Genomic DNA, 18,655 nt, shown 5'->3' with positions numbered 1-18,655 from the left:
GACAGGAATAGTGAGGTTGAAGTAGGAAAGTTGTCCAAGTATTGATGGATTTTCATTAGTATTCCCAAATTGCTTTCTATAATTGAACTGGTCATATGATGTTGCATTTTTTTTTTCCATCAGCAGACTTGAAATGAGATGTGCAAATCTTTGGAAATTCTGGAATGTTCTCTACAGAAACAACAACAACAAAAAAGAATAATTAAGCATCCAAACCATTTTCTTTGCAGAAACCTTCACTTCACAAAACCCAGCAAGGCACAATTCTGCGAACCCCACTTTGCCATTAAGGTCATCTTCCAACCGTATGGTGGCACAGAGGAGCACCACATGGCCAACGTACACCACAGGACCAACAGACACCACGGGGCCAACATACACCATGGGACCAACAGACACCAATGGGCTGACATACGCCATGGGACCAACAGACACCATGTGGCCAACATACATCACTGGGCTGAGACTCACCACGAAGTTGGCATACATCACGGGCACCAGAACTGAGGGCACCAGCCCCCATCCACCAGTTCTCCCCCCCAGCACCTTTGTGACCTCCCGCAGTGACACCTACAGCCAGAGGTAAGTTCATGGCCACATTTCCCATAGCCATAACCTTGGTGCTTTGCTTCAAACTGCCCAGTTTCCCTGGGCTCTACACAGGCGGTGTGCACGCTGCAGATTATGAACTCTGACAGAAGAGAGTAATTAGAAAAGCAGTAGGCAAGATATCTCATGTCCATCTGTGGTGTGGGTCTTTGAACTTGTCTTGAATTTTTGGTGCTGGTCACTCCTGTAGATCAGATGCCAGAGTCAATAGATGTGTTCCTGCCTGTTTTCCTTTGGTTAGAATGGAGACAGGACATTAAGCAACAGCAGGCTTGAGCAATAATGCTGGTGAATCAGTAGCTGCCTCATACTTTACTGCACACCTTAATCCCAGTCACTACAGGCAGCCTGTAGTGCACTGCAGTGTTTGGGTGCATTGCATAAGGACCTATCTTTGGACGAGGTTAAACATAAGGCCATGAGCTATTTTGGCCAGTAATTACTCCAAGGCACTTCTCTACAAAATTGCTGCTCACCTGGTGATTTTAGCTCCTGTGCTTCCTGCTAAGCAGGACAGCTGCGAACTTTTGGACCCTTTCCCCCACCTATGGCACCATCCAGCACCAGTGATTTGCATAGCTGGCACAGGAGCATCAGATACTGCAGTATCAGTTGTAACTGAAGAAAAACCACAAAGTCCACAAATCCATGCCGACATCTTGAGCAGCAACCCTGCTCACCTTAGAGCTTGCATAAAAAGCACCATCGCTCCGACCCCACTCTCACTGCTTGCAGCCTCCTTCAAGTCAAAAAGAGCACGTTGCTAACCTCAATTCACAACCCTGTATTGTGGGTTGGATTCTTCACTGTCTGTGTGTCAAACTCTATTAGCACTTATGGCATTTTTCAAGGAGACAGCACATAGATGCTCTGCAACAGCATGAGAGCCTACAAGAGCTCATAGAGCCTGAACCTTGCTTGGGAGTTTGCATGATGAAAATAGCTCCTTTTCCTTTTGGAGGGGATAAGTCAATGTGAAATACAAACCCTGCATGGTAGAGCAGAGGTAGCTGTAGAAATTACTTCCTCATAAGCCAAACTCCAGATCAAATGACTTCAAGTCTGCTTGACTTTGTTGACTGTTCTCCTTTGAGTCAGTCAGGCTATTTGCTATAAAATCCGCAGCCTGCATTCAGCTGCCCAGTAATTGACTCAAAATCTTATTTAGTTTCAATGGTTCCTCTTTCCAGCTCATCGGGCGAATTCTCTCTGCTCTCCGTTGTGATACCAGCTCTTGTTTTGCTGATTTTCATCATTACCACTGTTCTTGTCCTTACCAAAATAAAGCTTCGTAAGGAGATAGGTAAGTTGGCCAGACAACACCTTTTGGGTTACAGTTGTTTCTTCTGGAAGGGCTTTGCTTGCATTCTTAGGGAGCAGCACGTTGAACAAACAGCCTTACAGCTCCACAGTGCTTGGAAACCTTAGCATAAAGGGCAAGGACACGGCTGTGCTCTGCAAGGACAAACCTGAGTCAATGGGTGCACAACAGACCAAGGTGCTGGAAAAACTCTTGCCAACAACAGGCAACAAAAAAACAACACACATCTCATGCTGTGTTTCTAGCTAAAAGTTTAGGGCCATTACTCAGCGAGAAGAGTGGTGGATACTTGATCCAAATGTATTATTCACAAGAATGAGACTGGGAAACAAGAAGCAAATCCAGTATCATGCTCATAGATGCAAGTAGGCGTTGGAAGAACTTTTCCCTCTCCCACATACGTGTATTTTGTTCAGGAGAAGAAGAAAGCACCCTGGGACAGACAGAAGCTGTGCTGGTGCAGACTGGACCGAGTCCCACAGAAGGACAGGGGATGGAGGAACTCAGCAGCCCGGACAACACCAATGGATGCAAGGCAGAGTCAGGCAGACATTGGTGGGTGTTTTCCTGCACCTGGCGCTGCAAATGCCAGCTGCCTTAATAGGAGAGTCACAAAACTAATTCTAAGGTGGCCTGTTGTTCAGCGTATAAAACATCTCTGCAAGACAAATGTTGAGTTTGCATTCCCGGAACTGCTGCCTTTATCCCTTACCAAGAGCCATTGAACCATAATCTTCAAAATAATTTGATTAAATCCTACACAAGGCCTATAAATTTGTGTTAGTGTCGATTACAACTCTTGCTGACGCATTATGAACGCGTTATCGCTCTTCCTGCTTGCTTGTTTCAACAAAATCTGATTGCTTGCAACCTCTTGCAGTATTATACAGAAGCAATCCTTGATCAGTGTTGCAATCATATCATTTTTTTTCTGCCCTACATATGCAGGATAATACGTGCTCTCCTCGGAAGGTTCGGGCAGACAAGGTTGTGTGTAAGTGTCCGTTGTTGGGTAACATGTGAAATTGATGGGGCTGTCATGGGGGACTGGTAACCTTCAGAGAAATACTGCTGTAGAAAACACCCACGGAGACATTTCCAAGTATACCCAACCTGTGGAGATTCGTATTGGTGAAATATACTTCTCCATCACAAAAAAAATATCCAAATTACTGTCGCAGTGGTTCAAGAAGATTGGTGATGGCATTTCTTGTTCCTGCCACAATGCACTTGGATCCGAGCTCTCTGATGCTATAAGCAGCTGCTAATATTTCAGAGGCAGACTGTTGCAAAGGGAAATTGGTTGTGACAACTTGTGCCCTCTAGAACACACCAATGGGTGGATGCTTACATCTTTCCTCCCATCTGAAACATCCATCGACTTTGATCAGAAGCAGAAAGCAAATCTACAGACATCTACAAAAGCATTGGGATAATGTAGTGTAGATATCAAAGAGCTGAGCATAAAATCAAACACTGATAAAATCACTTCTAAAATTGCTGTAAAAGCACTAGCATATAAAAGCTTTTTTTTTTTCTTTTTTCACAGAAATCCTTCAGTGAAAAATATTCTTTCCAACAAGAATGATGAAGGGAACCCAGGCAGAACCCTTTCTCTCAGAGCACGATGTACATAAGCTCAGAAACTTCTTTACTGAAAGGCAAACTACAGCTATAACCTCGAAGCATGCAGCACTTCTTCCTCGCTCCCTATTCTGCAGCCAAATCCTTCTTGTGTGGTTTGTAGAGAACAAAGCAACTAGCCATGCTGTTCCTGTATGCCATCCTGTCTCCTGTAGAGCAGAGCACCCCAATGGGGAGCTGGGTATGGAATGGAAGGATCCTCAAGCCTGCAGGTCTGACTCTTGGCAATCCTCATCCCTAGGGATTTGTTTTGCAAAGCACAAACCATGTCAGACTTCAGTCCAACACCAAAGATTTCAGCCCAGCAGCAGCCCAGACTACATGCCATACTTCAGCCTGGAGAGAGGGGGGGGGAAAAAAAAAAAAAAAAAAAAAAGTAAAGTAAGGGTTGTTTGTGTTCTGGAGATGCCAAAGTGCTTTGGCACCTGTGACTTGGCAAGACGATGCTTCCTTGTCTGTTAAAGCAAATATATTTGCGTAATTCCATCTTGTTCAGAGACAAAGGATCGGTTTTACCAGAAACTTCAAGGGCAAAGAAAGAGGTTTGGATAAAGAAGCCGTTAGTCTGTCAGAAACTGCCTCTTGTCCAAGATGCCCAAATGGCTGCAGGCCCTCACCAGCTGCTTTCATCCGGGGTTCCTCTGCCTACTGCTGTTCCACCATTTCCAGCTCCTTCCAAGCACATCTCTGTGCACGGCAGCAGCCAGACAGGAGGTGGGAAGGCAACATGCAGGCATCCAAAAAGGAAAGGCTTTCCTGAGAACAGTAGGTGTACAAAAGGCAAACACACCTGTGTTTATCATGGCCAAGAGCAAAACCCCAGAGCCACTGTCCTGCTCCAGCTCCTCAGCTACTCCTACGAGCAAGTGAGAAAGTCTTCCCGTGGCCCTGATTAAAACAAAATTATTGCCTTATTAGAATAAAAGAAAGCCAGTTAATGACTCATCCCACACAAACAATTCAGTTGTCTCTGATTTTAGGCTTTCATACAGTTCCATCTCCAACAACCGCACTCTTCAGAAGAAACTCTTGTTTGGGACTCTCAGCGTTCCATAGAGGGGAGCAGAGCAGCAAGGCTGAACACAACAACAAAGCACCCACACACATTTCATTTTAAAGAACATGCAGAGCTCTTGCCCTACACACATAAGGCCAAGCCTTACTCTCTCCCCAGGAGGAGGTAGAGACAGAGGGCAGGGAAGGGGCAGACCTCCATAGCAAGGCCAACTTGCCCTACCTGGAAAGCCAACATGCCTGGGTCTGCTTTGGGATACTTGTTTCCAAAAGATGGAAAACCAGTGACAAAGATGTTTTTGCCCAGATTTGCCCTATCAAGCACTTCTTCTGTTGGTTGGGGATGTCACAACTTGGGAATTAGGTGAGCCATGCATGCACAGGGGAGTTCTCCTTTCAGTGCCAAAGAAAGAGGGACAGGGACAGGACCCCAGCATGCTCCACACAAAGCAGACCCATGAGTTGGTATCAAGCTGAATCCCTTCCCAAAGCCAACAGAGGTGCCAGGGCAGCACCCTGAGTCAGAGCCCACCTTTGGTTGCACAACAGCAGGGTGCAATCGGGAGGCTGCACCCAGAGCCAAGTGCCAGCAGAGCCAGGAGGAACATTGGCTGCCCTGCTCCCACGTGGCTCAGGGCTCACTTGGGCTTGGATGCTGTTCCCTTAAGGCACAACAGGTGGAAATGCAGGGCTAGAAGTATGAGTATTTAAAACTGGCTGGCACTGCCCGAGCCTGGCATCCTGGAAGGAGACAGGACTGACACATGCACACACACAAGGAGGTCCTGGGGTCAACCACGAAGCCAGGAGTGGTGAAGCAAAGAGAAAGCAAGAAGTACAAAACGGTCTGCAGAATTAACCTGACGTGTAAGTAATGCTTCTTCGTTGTCTTCCTCTCACTCACCCACCTCAAATTAGCAGCTTTGTACAGCCATGCATGGGCGTGCAGGTCTCGCTGGTGAAGAGATGCTGTCTTACTTTAAAAGAACATCAGAAGCACAGAATCAGGCTCATAATATTATCTTCCTCCTCCGTGGTAGACTTTGAATTTTCCATTTCTGGAAATAAGTTTAATTATCATCACAATATTTGCACTGATAGGAAATAATTGTTAGTAATGCTATTGTGATCATTACAGCCTTTTGAATGGCAGCACGGAGGCAGTCGTAAGGATATGGATTTGGGAACGTACCGCAGCAAAGGCTGGCTTTCTGCACACTTAAATGCTTACCATGCAAAGTCCTTTTGGACTTTTAATGCGTTTGTATAGAGAAATAATGCTTGCCAATAGCAGCCACACTGTGGCTGCAGACAGGTGCACAGGTGCTCTCCACTCATCCAGCTCTCACAGCACAGCACCACTGCAGTGCTTTTGGATTATAAGCTCCAGGAATATTCACAGTTTTAAACTGGAAGAGCAGTTTGTAGTCTCGGTTTCACTTTTCAGAATAAGAGAATAGAAACAGAGACAAGAAATAAGTGAACTATTCAAATCCCATCTGAAAAGCAACAAGTTAGTATGGGGGCACATCTAACAGCTTAAAGGAGCTTCCAATCAGGTCATCATCAGCACCACCTCAGTGCAAACTTCAGTCATTACCATGGGGATCATCTGGGCATTCTTTTTCATTTGTTATCCAAAATATAGCGCTCATCTCGTAGTTTTACCTGGAGCAAAAGGGATTCTTAGCTAGGGATGCAATAAGTACTGCAGGAACTCCTGAAGGCTGTTGATTTTGTTGATAATCTCCAGCAGGATCTGCCTTGCCTTCTCTGCTCATTGTATCACAAAATCAGCACGCCCTGTTTAACCTCTCCATATTGTAAAGCAGGCATCAATTTGGAACACGAAGGATTTATTTTTGGTATGCGCTCGGGTCAGGCTGATCTTTTAACAAATCCATTGCTCACTCACCTCCACGAAGTGCAATGAAATGCTCTATCCAAGGGGATTCCCCATTAGCAACACTCACAATGCAGCCATCAGTGCAGTCATTGTGATGGGTCCCATGAAGATGTAGAGAGCTTTGGTGCTGGGCAGCAGGACAGCTGTGTCTGTGCTTTGATTCCAGGCACCAAGAATCGCCCCCAGCATCCACGTCCACGTTCCTCCTCAATGCAACCCCAACTGTTCTGCTCAGCATCACACCCACAGCAGCTTGCATCCACACAGCTCACCCCCAGTAAAAGTGGGTCTGATTTTAAAAGAATTTGAGGGAGAAAATAATATATATATTACTCCATTCTGTATGTCATTTCTTAATTATGGGAATAACAGCAAGTGCTATACAAAGCAGAAGCGTCGTAGGAACCATCTCTTTGTGTTCCATTGATCCCAATGCACGTCCTTGACATTGGTCATTGTTAAGAGCAATAGTTAATGGCTAATAGATTACATGCTATTGATCCCTTGCAAGCTGCACCATGTGAGTACACCGATTTCTCAGGTAAGAAACTTGCAGCTGAGTCAGCAGAATTTGGGAACTGAACTCTGCTTTTTCATACCTACTCACAGCAGCTCCTTGCTTGCGCTTGCATAAATTGTTTCAAGTCCTGATCTCCTTTGTACCGGCATAAATCTGAGGACATTCCTCTCCAATGTCCAGGTCAACCCATCTTGGGAGAGGAGGGCTCACGCAGCAGCATGCAGAGCCCACTTGGCAGTTCTGCTGCTGCACAGTTCTGTACTGCTCAACTTTGAAATACATGACGTGGGGGCAGGGAAGAGGAAGGAGCCAATAGTTTTGATGTTGCAAGATTAAAGTTGATTCTACTTCAGAAAAAGAAGATTTGAGTTTATTTAAAAACAAACAAACAAAAAAACAAAAAAACACAACGACAACAAAGAAAGAATGAGAATAAACCCAGCCCATAGCTAGTGCTGATCCAGACAACCTTTTCTGCAGAATCAGGGATTGGTGACAGTAGGGGACACAGCCTCTTGGCCACAGGAGAAACTTTCCAACTGTGGCTGCTCCTCTGCTGATCCCATGCATATCCCTTGTCATTTTTCCTCCCTTTAGCCATCAAAATATTTTAAACTAAGCACCAGAATTTGGCTTGAAATTCCAAAATGCCAGCTCAGCTTTTCCCGTCTGCAGCTTCTTTGCCCTGTGCTGCAGTGCAGCTTCAGAGACACTTCCCACTGGGAATAACTGAGCTCCCTCTCCTCTTCTTCTGGCCATCTCATAGAATCACCTGCCATACAACCTCAAACTCAGGTTTTAACACATCAGGTTTTTAAGTCAGCACATGCAAAGCGTTGGGCTCAGCAGCCCAAACAACAAGTGCTGCTCCTGCACGAACCAAGACAACCAACCCAGCCATGTGCAGGTTCCCACTAGCCTGCATGATGCCCAACATGATGCACTCGTGAAGGGCTGGTGCCAGCACAGTTCCCAGCACCCATCAGCCAACAGGGACATCATGGTCTCACACTCAGTCTTTCCTGCTCCAAGGACATCAGGAACCCAGCGCAGACACACAGAGCAGTGCAGCAGGAGCAGAGTCCAGCTGCCACTTGAGCCCAGTAGAACAGCTCAGAGATGAGAGCAGCCATGTCACACAGCCCCATGCAAAGGATGGAGGCGTCCATGAAGTCTGTGGCAACCCCTCCTGCATAAGATGACCCAATTTGGCTTCTGTTGGAAGCTACAGGGAGCAAACAAGCCTCGTGCTTCATGCCAGACCTCACAAGGATGTGAGGGCTCTCTCAGAACCACCCTTGGGAGCAGTGTTAATGCAGATTGCATGCACAGCCACTTACTTGCATTCCCACACAGCTCAGCAGCATCTTCTCTTAGCTGTGATCTGAGATTTAATCCTGTCCTCTGATTGAAGACAGCAAATCCAGTCTCTGAAAGCACAAAGGAACCTGAGCTGTGTTATCAGCAGGCTCAGAGTGATTCTCCCCCAGCATGCAGACTGTGATTGCTTCATGCAGAGCATCCAACAGAGCTCATCCACGCACTGGGTAGCATCTCTGGGCACTCAGAGCACCACAAGAGGTTTCCATGCAGCCTGCTCAGTGGGTCAGCCCAGACTTCATGTAACGTGTGGCTGTGCATGGGATCTGCCTCCATTCATTCAGCAAGCGATGCAAGGTATTAGCATCAGAGCAGAAGCAGAGGCAGTGCAGAGCTACAGATGTGTGCAGCGCTACATGCAAATTGTTATCCTCAGGTAGGCACAACTACATCCATGTGGGCTCAAAAATGCAAAACCTTTCTGCTCTTACATGCACAGACCACTCTGGTACATCTTTCTGGGCACAGCTGTAGCTTCATTTCTAAACAGACCTCCATAACCCCTCACTGCCTGGCAGCCGATTGCTTTGGGAAGGAATCAGACCAACACAAACCGTGCCAAGAAGGGAGAAAAGCTGACCCAGGATCTGTCCTTGTCTCGCCCTGAGTGAGTGTGGGAGGGCAGCAGCCACAGGAGCCCTGTGGGTCTGTGTTGTACCGCACTGTTTGCTTTCCACATCGCATGATTTGTTTGCCCTGCTGGCTGCCTGTGGGATATGTATGAAGAAGCATTTTTCATGCTCAGTGGGTTAATTATTAGCCATAGACAAGTGGACACCGAGCAATTAAAAGTCCCAATACAAGGAAGAAAGCATAACAGAGCGCCTTTCATCTTCACACGGAAGCAAAGACATTTTTCTTCTGCCAGGAATTACCCCTAATAAAACAAACCCTATCACCTGATGTCCAGAAATCAAATTCCTGTGACTGTTTATAAAGACTTTCCTTGGCATCCATCATCATCACAATAGCTTGTAATAATTAATGGGTAAGTCAACAGTCTGGAAATGCATCTGCTCACCATGGAGAATCCTACAGCACGCTCACATCGACGTGAATTAAAAGCTTTGGCTTTCCCTGGGCAATCACTGGTATCAAAACAGGGATAAGCCATAAATATTCATCCTATGGGCACATTTCAGGGAACGAGCAGCTTGGTTTGGTGCTCCCAAAAGCCATCATTTTGAGTCCTGCCAGGGTTACACAGATCTGCTTCTCCACAGGGTTTAAATCTCTGCACCAACTTTGTCAGCAGCCAAGGGGAGAAAAGGCCCAACTCTATCACATTCTTGAAGAGAACAGGGAAGCAAAGATCAGAAATTAAATACGGGTTTCAGACAGGAACTGCTCTACACAAGCAGGTTTTCCCAAGGAGTGGTTTTGGCACCTGGGCTCAGAAGGGAACAAACCCTTCTTTCACCGCATGGACAACAAACCATCGCAAGTGGCATTATCCTCTGGCAAGGATCATGAGAGCAGCCCAGCTCTGGGCACCCTAATTCCAGCCCTGCTGGGGCTCAGCAGCTTTTGGGCCATCTGTGAACTTCAATCTTCCAATGGGCTGTTCCGATGTAATGAGTAATACCAAATGTCACTTCTGACTCTGGATCAACCCCAGTTTGGCCAAAATCGCTCCTTGTGCTGTGCACACTGCCACTGCTGCCTGTCCAAGAGGCAGCCACAGTCAGCCTGCAAGCCTGGCATTAACTGGTAAAAACAACTCCTGCCATTTGATGTGGTTGAGGTGTTAAGATGCACAGGTAGTCACAGTGTAGCAAAACAGGCAAGGACAGATATCAGCTCCCCATTTCCTATTAAATTGCTTGACAAGTGATTAAATGTTGTATTTCTCTCTAACAGCCACAATGCTCTTATCATCCAGGCAGAGACATTATCAGGTGACTTGACCATTAATCATTTTTGCAAGTGCTATTATTCACCAATTTCCGTGCCTTTTCCAGGGAATGCAAGAAGAATGACTTTACTGGCATTCATCCTCCTGCTCTCCTTCCTCCCAGCTGAATCTGCAAAAAGCAGATATCCTCCCAAAGCAAGTAAGTGTAACCCGCCCGGAGCACAGAGGTTTGCAGGCAGCATTAAACCAGATGATGCACTCCTAAGGGAGAGAGAAGGGCTTGGGGTCCCCATTCACACCCAGCACTGCCGTGGGACCTTTCAGAGCACGCCAGGACATGCAGCCCTTTGCACAGCCATGGTTGCATGGTGCATGGCATGCACACCCAATGGGTTTTCTTCTTGCAGGCTTAAACCCAGTGTTCGGACCGCAGCAGGTGTACGGTCTGATCGATGGCTCCGTTAGCATCAAGTGCTTCTACCCTTCCACCACGGTGAACAGACACGATAGGAAGTACTGGTGCAAGGAATCCTCCAGGAGCTGCCTGACTGTGATATCCACCAGTGGATACACAGCACGGGGCTACCAGGGCAGAGTCACCATTGCCGACTTCCCGGAGCAGGGCATCATGCTGGTCAACGTCTCACAGCTGGCCCTGGCAGATCAGGGCACCTACCAGTGTGGCATCGGGCTCAATGGCAAAGGGCTCTCCAACAAGGTCAAACTGGACGTTTCTGAAGGTAATCACAGCCTTTTCTTTCACTTTTTCTTCCCCTTTCTGATAGAGCTCTGTGGGATGTCTGCCCACCCAAGAAGAGCTTCCAAGAGCTCAGGGCGTTCCATGCTTCCAGGGTCTCACTAATGTTCTTACAGAACAGATTTTCCTCTGACCAAAAATCTGGCATAGAAATCAGATATAAAACTCAATGCAACAAACCTTGCTGGGAAAGCACTGATTTCCTCAGCCACTGAAATACAGGGAGAGGTGCTCAAAGCAGGACTGCCCATCACCCGACTTCCAATAGGGAACACACTGACTGCTCTCTGATTGCACAGGTCCAGACATACCTGAGGAAGCTGAGCTCTTCTATGTGGAGCTGCAAGGCTCTGTGAGCATGGCCTGTGACTTCGGGGGGGATTATGCCAGCACAAGGAAGTTTTTCTGCAAGATGGAGAAGAGCGGCTGCCGCAACATCGTCGATACATATGGGAAAATAGATCCGGATTTCCAAGGGAGAGTCCTGCTGAGCAATGATAACACAGAAGGAGCATTCAGCATCATGATAACCCAGGTGGGCTGGGAAGATGCTGGCCTGTACCTGTGTGGGGTTGGCTCCTATGGAGAGTATGGAAAAACGAAGGAGCTGAGTGTGCACGTCTATGAGGGTGAGTGAGCTGTTCCCAATGCCTTGTTTCTCTTTATCTCTGCTTTTCCTTAGAAGCACCACTAACAATCTCACTTACTCAGTGAGACCTTTAAGACCACCCTTCATCTAGTGGAGGGACCAAAACTAAAAAAGGCCAGTGCACAAGGACAACAATCATCAGAGGATTTGGGAAAGGGAAAGGCATGGCAGATCCATTGGGGTCAATTCTGGCAGTGCCAGAATGGTCCCCTCACATCTGCACCCGAGCACCACCAGGCTGTACTTGAGCTTGCCACATGGCACAAGGTAAGCAGGTCAGGCTGCTCATTTCGTTTTCACCTCCAGGGACAAAAGCTCCACAAGAAAAGGACACAGTATTTGGAATAAAAGGAAGTTCAGCAACTATTGATTGCAACTACGATCCGACCAAGAATTACACGCTGAAGTATTTGTGCAAATGGAGAACGACGGGCTGTGCTCGGATCATAGATAACACTGGCTTCCTGTCGATCCCATATGAAGGACGAGTGGCCATGTTTGACAACCCAAAGAATGGCACATTCAGCATCATCCTGAACCAGCTGCGCAGCAGCGATGAGGGCTTCTATTGGTGCATGACAAATGATCACAGGGAGAGGAAAACATCAAAGGAGCTGAAGATCATAGAAGGTACGAACCCATAAGCAGTTAGTTGCCTTTCGATACAAACAAGACAACCTACCAAGTTTCATAGAATCATTAAAGTTGGAAAAGACCTCAAAGGTCATCATGTCCAACTGCCACGATAGAGCAATCTCACTTTTTGGGAAGAGATGCGAGTAATGATTCCGAAATTTTGTCACTAGGCAAAGCATTGTGAGAGTTCCCCCATGCTCCTCTAGTTTTAGAATGGAAATGTAAGGTTTTGGCCTTAGGGGGAAGTGTTTGCACAAAGGTCTCATCCCAAGTATTACAAAAAACAGCTTTCACCTGACATCTATGTGGGATCCCCACCATTAATTTAGTGATGTAAAGGAACACTTTCTCTCAAGGTCACACCTCCTGGTTCACCACCTCCAGCAGCCCCACACCTGTTGGGTACCAATCTCACTGCTAACCCACCAACTGCAGCTTCACATTCTGTTTGCCCTCACAGGAGAGCCTGGATTAACAGGAAAGGAGGAAGTGCAGGCAGAAGTGGGTTCACGGGTGGACTTAACGTGCTCCTACTCATGCAAGTACTACTCCTATGAGAAGTATTGGTGCAAGTGGAGCAGCGATGGCTGCACCCCACTGACTGCTTCTGACCAAAGCCAACCAGGGCTGGATGTCAGCTGTGACACTGCCAACAAAACACTCATCCTGAGCCTCGACCCTGTGACAGTGGAGGACCAGGGGTGGTATTGGTGTGGGGTGAGACGCAATGGTCACTATGGGGAGACCATGGCAGTGTCCCTGCAGGTGGACGGAGGTGAGCCCCAGGGAACGAAGCTCGGGGGGTGGAGCATCTGCTGGGAAGAGTCCTCTCCTTGTCCGCTAGGTTGCAGCACCTCAAAACAGAAATACTCCCAAACGTGAGCTCTCTCCCAGACCGGCTGCCTTGGTTCCCATTCACAAAATCCTTCCAGTCCCACAGTCACTTCTTCCCTCATCATTTTCAACCCCATCTTCACTAAGAGTTGCTCTCACAAGTCATAGCATCGCTTGACATGATGCAGCCTCCAACATCAGTCACACAAAGGGCTGTGTGTAGCTCCCATTCATCATTATAGACGGGAAAGCATGGGAGGGAGAAAGGAAGAGCTGTCCCCAGTTCCCTACGAGCAAGCAAGGGGCTCAGCATCAGCTTCGGGCAGTATTTTAGACTGCTCAAACCTCACCACCCTTCTTACCTCCACCATGCAGGGGAAGCTGTCAACATCAGCCCGGAGCTCCTGGATCTGGAAGCCAGCAATACTGCTGCTCCTGCTGGGGCTGTTCCGCAGGGCAGAGCCAACAGCGATGCTGGGGTGCAAAGGGCAGCTGCCTCAGAAAGGTCAGTCCTTCCCCAGCCTCTCTCATGTATTAGTTTTGCAAAGTTAACTTCTTGTTGACAGGCTGTTTGCACACTCTGCACGTAGTTCAGCAATGAATAAAATGTTTTTCTCCAAAGAAATAAGCTCAGAGCAACAGAAGGAGCAAAAAGTCACAGCTAAAGACTTGGAATTACTCTCTAGATAAGGAAAACACAGTCTCAGAAGGAAACAATTGGAAATTCCAGGTAGAGAAAAGTCAATTTTAAAAGCATTTCTGTCAAGATTAGAGAGCCTTCCTTCACACATCTATTACTCAACTGCTACTGCAGCTTCTTGGGCAGTACCTCCATCCAACACCTTCCCTTACCCTCCTATGATGTGCTCAGATCAGTTCATTAATTGGATTACGTCACACTCACTGAGATCTACCATCCTGTATAGACATTTAGACGGATAGAAATCTATGTAGATTGTACAGTCCAGAATGATTCTGTAAGAAAATGCTTTTCACAGCTCGGTGCTCCACTTTCTTCTCTTTCAGCTCTGAGCAAAGCTCTGGCCCCAACACTCTTGCTTTAATCCTTGGCCCCGTTAGTGCAGCTCTCCTGGTCCTTGCTACAGCTTTTGCTGTCTTTAAATATCGTCAGATCAAGCGATCAGGTGAGTCCCTGCCCTGGGTAACCCTGAAGTGTCCCTAGTATTAAGATGAAGGGAGCATGCTCGCAGCGTGCCGGCTGGAGCTGCTCCCAGTACCACTCTGAATGCTTCTCCTGCACAGATCTGGTGTCAGTGGGCAGCTACAGGACCAACATCAGCATGTCAGACTTTGAGAACGCAAAAGAGTACGGAGCAAACGACAACGTGTGCATGAGACAGAGCCAGGAGACCCAGCTGGGAGGGGATGGTACGGCACTGCTCAGAACCCCAAGCTTTGGAGAAGGCAGCAAGGGCTGGTAGAAGCCCAACAGCTGCTGAGACATCACACTCTAACATCTGCCTTTCTGTCTGTGCAGAATTTGTCACCACCACAGCCAGCATTGAAAGCACTGCGGAGACAAAGAAGGCAAAACGGGTAAGGGGAGGTGGGAGAGAGCACACTGACCTGCAGCCCCAATGCAGCCCTGCAGCACCACCAAAGCAGCTGCCCCAGCCCCTGGGCCCTATTTGTAGCCAGCTGCCTCCATCATGGCTGAGTCTGCCCACCTGCAGCAGATCAGCCACCGGGGGCTGTAACCCCTTCCAGCCCATGTACCCCAAGCCCTGCCCTACCCTGGGTGAGCCTGTGCTGCCAGTGTGGTACCAACACACAGCACGAGCTCAGAGCACCTCTTTTTAACCCCCAGCCACGGGTTAGCTGTAGTTGCAAGTGCCAAGAGTTGAACCAGATCTCTACAGAGATCCTCCTCAAAGCCAGGAGCACCAAATTTCTACCTAAATAGCTTCTGCAGCTATCTCCCGCCTTGAGAACCCACAAGCTCAGGCAATTTTTGTACACCAACCCAAAAGACAAGCAATGCTTTCCACACATGCCCCCTCCCCAGCACTGACCATCACCCCTCACCATGTCCTCCATCCTCCCTCCTGCAGGGCTCCAAGGAGGACGCTGACCTCGCCTACTCTGCCTCTCTCCTCACCCCCAGCACTGTCACCCAGAGCTCCGTGGGGGACAGCACAGCCCCGGCTGAGGCCCCCCCGCTGTGGGGTGGTTCGATGTGAGGGCGAGGGACGGGGACATGCACTGGGGGCTGGCTCTGCTATGGGGCTCGCTGCTAGAGCTCAGCCTGCTGCGCTGCTTGCTGCTGCCCCCATTTGCTATTGCTTGATTTTCCGTCTTTACATTCAGCTTGGAGCAGAGATTCAGCCAGAATCATAAAGGCTGAGCCCCAGCATCACTAGCGTAGCCAGGGCCCTCTTCAACGCTCCCAAAGACTACAAGATGTGTATTTTTAAATCTTTTTTTTTTTTTCAATCTTCCCCCCCGCCCCCGAAATCCCTTTAGGCCAATGCCTTTTGCTTTTGATTCCCCTCTGCTCTCCTGGTCATAGGGCAGCAGCTGCAGACCAGGAGTGCCTGGGGTTGTTCATGTCCAATAAAGATACAAGCAGCTTTCAGCAGACCAGACGGGCTCTCAGTCTGTGGCAGAGCATGGGGAAAGCACAGAATGGTGTTAATTAATATGACAACCCATTTAACTGATTAAGAAATAGACACCAGCGGTCAGTCTCCCTGGCTGGTTTTGTGCTTGTCCAGGCAGAAGCAATGATGACTGTAATTAAAACAGTGTTGTCTCCTGGTCTTATCCTCGAGAGTGGGTTATTCAACAGAGAAAAGCAATTTATTTGTGCATGGCATTGCAAGCGCTGCTGCCTGTAGGTCAGATCCTGGTAAAGAGAGCCAAACACCCCACAGATAAAGCCTTGCAGAAGCAGTGAGGATGGAGATGTGACAAAGAAGCAGCAATTTGCCCTGAACACATGAAGTTCTGCACATCCCCAGGCATCAGCCAGGGCGATGAGAGGCAGAGAGGATGGAGGGGATGGACAGAAATAGTACTGACCTGCTCAGGTTCCCTGGTTCTGCCCCGGTTATGTGCATCTCTGACAGCAAGTGGTAAAATATAAAGAATAAGGAGCATTACTGCATCCTCCCCTCCACAGCACGGGGCAGCAGTGGGAGCAGCTGGGACAGGATGGGTCTGTGCCTGCCCGAGGTTGCTGGAAGTGAATGAACAATTCTGGTGCAATAGGAAACACATCCCCAGGGGCTGAGCAGCAATACGACTGCAGGAGAATACTGTGGTTTGGAAATCTCCAGCAGGAGAAAACCCCTTTCTCTGTCCCTTTGTGAAGCAGTTTCCTTCTCCACCTGCCCCAGGGCAGCCTTTCCTCTGCAGGAGTTGAGTACATAGATAGGAGAATGGAAGTCACACTGCAAAATGCTGTACATGGGAAAGTAAATGAATTGAAGGAGGGCCCTGGAAGCATTTCCTTTCTGGCATAAGCAAATATTTGAGCAAGGATGGTGAGCGATCACTGTGTGTGCAGCCACTTGAGGCTAAAAGAGCCCAAAAGAGGTAAGGATGGGAGGCTATCCATCGTGCACAGTGGAAGTGATCCCATGGACAAACAGGGCTGGTTTCACATCGCTCCAGTTTACATTTTGGAGTTTCCAGCATAGGAGGTGTGCAGTGCAGGACGCTCCTCCTCCCCCTGCAGCCCCAGGATGAAACCTTGCACTTCAGCTCCACCACCTCAGCACATCCACTCACATCTAAAAGCAAACAAAATCAGACCCCTTCTGCTTCATGGCTGCTCTCGCAAATAACCCAACATCACTTGTGGATGGGTTTTTCTTTCCTAAAAAGAGAAGTTACTAGGCATTAGAGCCACGCTCATAGGTGAAGTGTGCATCTGATCACAGGGGCTCTGCCTGCTCTGAGAGGGCACCACAGCGAGCTCAGAGTTTCATCAACTCGAAATGTAATTCCTCTGAATTCTGATAGAATTCAGCGCAAACTCAGCACAGTTTCAGGCTGGCTTTGTTTACAGTAAGTGCATCAGCCTTCCACAAACCTCCTGCTGAGTGTCAGTAAATGCACACCAGAGGTTTCTTCTATTCAGCAACCACATATCTTCTATAGAACACTTCATTTCACTGATACTGCAGAAAACATCATCTGGAAAGGAAACACAGATTTCCTTGGCTTGCAGCACCTGCAAGAACCTATTCCTGCAAGTGTTTGTCACCCATCACCTCCTTTCAGCCAGAGCTGAGCCCAGAGAGGCAAATGCAGCTCTATAACATCAGCTCTATGTGAGCAGCTCTGCCAGGCACCCAGTGTTCATGAACATACAGTCCTTCTGCAAAGAGTTGATAATTTAAACAATACTTTTATTAAGTTATCATAGCTTATTGCCTGCTAAAGAGAACTCTTAAAAATTCTCCCTTTGGAAAGTGTCGTTTGATAGAAGTCAGAGATGTGAACGCTCTGTTGATTCAAGCCAACTCCACATTGCCATCCAAATGCAAGACTCCGTGGATGTTTGTGCCTGTTCCTGTGCCTGAGAATACACTCAGTGCTTGATCAAACAGTCAGCAAGAAATGGCTCTGGGACAGTGCATTCCCAAGGTGTGCAGCCCCCCAGCAGCTCTGTTAGCACACGGTTCCTCTCTATGGGGATTTCTCCATCCAGTCCAGCAGGATGTCCAGCTCACCCAGGGATTTCATGGCTGCAGATGTGACATTCAGCTGAAAGGGATGTAAAGGAGCAGGTTGCAAAGACTGTAGTACCACCAAGTGTAATGAGGCTGAATAGCTGCATTAATTACTAGGGTTAATCATCAGCTTACCCCTTCGTAGTTCACAAGTATCTGCTTAAATCTCTCAGTGGGTTCCTGTCCACACAAGCACTTGTTTTCATCGTGCTAGAAAAACAAAATTGAATTCGTTAAGCTGGAGGGTTTTGTTTTCATGGAATCAATCACAGAATCAATCACAGAATCACCAAAGTTGCAGTAGATCTCCAAGATGATCCAGTTCAACCATCCATCCACCACCAATAACCAATAATTCCCCAGTAACCAAGTCCCTACATGTTTCTTGAACTTGAGTGCTTTAAGGATGAGGGATTGCTTTTAAAACAGACAGGGAACCCATCTGAGGTCCTGAAATCAGGCTCCACTGAGAGCAGACCCAGGCAGACCCAGTGATGGTTTTGGTCACTGCCATGGCAGTGAATGAGAACGTCCACAATTTCTCAATGAACGCACAAACCCTTCACATCGTGCTTCTTCCTATTCTTGTTAAGAGCTTTCCTCTAAATAAAGATTTTGTAACTTATGAAACGCTTGGATTTATTTGCATACCAAATGCTAAAGCTGAAACTAAACTTTAGCAACATGAGACTCACACAGTGCTCGAGTTTCCTTTTGATGCTGAGGAAGGAGTTGGCTATGCTGCTGATCTTTCGGTTGATGTAGGAATTCTCGGTCTGGCAGTGCTTGAAGACTTTGTCCACATAGAAGTTGAAGACTTTGTGGACCAT

The 18,655-nt window shown here is 47.7% G+C and overlaps 3 protein-coding genes and 1 long non-coding RNA gene across 6 annotated transcripts in view; 2 read left to right on the top strand and 2 right to left on the bottom strand.

Moving 5' to 3' along the window:
- Window positions 1-5,424, top strand: part of LOC104914489 (polymeric immunoglobulin receptor) — a 9,765-nt gene extending 4,341 nt beyond the window's left edge. For 2 of the 3 annotated variants that reach the window (XM_010724181.4, XM_085210171.1), the window contains 4 exons: window positions 231-582; window positions 1,800-1,912; window positions 2,347-2,485; window positions 2,879-3,082. In XM_010724181.4, coding sequence (XP_010722483.1) covers window positions 231-582; window positions 1,800-1,912; window positions 2,347-2,485; window positions 2,879-2,984 — 710 coding nt within the window. In that variant the 3' untranslated portion in view covers window positions 2,985-3,082. Of the gene's footprint in view, window positions 1-230; window positions 583-1,799; window positions 1,913-2,346; window positions 2,486-2,878; window positions 3,083-3,479 lie in introns of those variants that run through there. The other variant, XM_031556965.2, reaches the window with a different exon arrangement.
- The window catches only part of LOC116217470 (uncharacterized), a 20,477-nt gene extending 10,115 nt beyond the window's left edge, over window positions 1-10,362 (bottom strand). The window contains exons 1-2 of the long non-coding RNA XR_014879877.1: window positions 5,497-10,362; window positions 4,365-4,462 (exon numbers count right to left, since the gene is read on the bottom strand). This is a non-coding gene — a long non-coding RNA (uncharacterized LOC116217470). The remainder of the gene's footprint in view (window positions 1-4,364; window positions 4,463-5,496) is intronic.
- Window positions 5,204-15,726, top strand: PIGR (polymeric immunoglobulin receptor). The gene is made up of 11 exons (XM_010724183.4): window positions 5,204-5,455; window positions 10,356-10,448; window positions 10,657-10,989; window positions 11,306-11,635; window positions 11,962-12,285; window positions 12,752-13,066; window positions 13,501-13,630; window positions 14,152-14,270; window positions 14,389-14,514; window positions 14,624-14,682; window positions 15,198-15,726. Exons 1-11 carry the CDS (start codon window positions 5,353-5,355, stop codon window positions 15,324-15,326), a joined length of 2,061 nt encoding a protein of 686 aa, XP_010722485.2. The 5' UTR covers window positions 5,204-5,352; the 3' UTR covers window positions 15,327-15,726.
- Window positions 15,554-18,655, bottom strand: LOC104914490 (interleukin-20-like). The gene is made up of 3 exons (XM_031556966.2): window positions 18,521-18,655; window positions 17,961-18,035; window positions 15,554-17,859 (listed from the first exon to the last, which is right to left on the bottom strand). The coding sequence occupies exons 1-3, from the start codon at window positions 18,653-18,655 to the stop codon at window positions 17,782-17,784; spliced, it is 288 nt and encodes a 95-aa protein (XP_031412826.2). The 3' UTR covers window positions 15,554-17,781.

This window comes from Meleagris gallopavo, chromosome 28 (assembly GCF_905368555.1).
Source record: "Meleagris gallopavo chromosome 28, MGAL_WU_HG_1.1, whole genome shotgun sequence".
Lineage (NCBI taxonomy): Eukaryota > Metazoa > Chordata > Aves > Galliformes > Phasianidae > Meleagris > Meleagris gallopavo.
The sequence above is the reverse complement of the archived record's forward strand: the minus strand, read 5'-3'. Positions and strand labels throughout refer to the sequence as shown.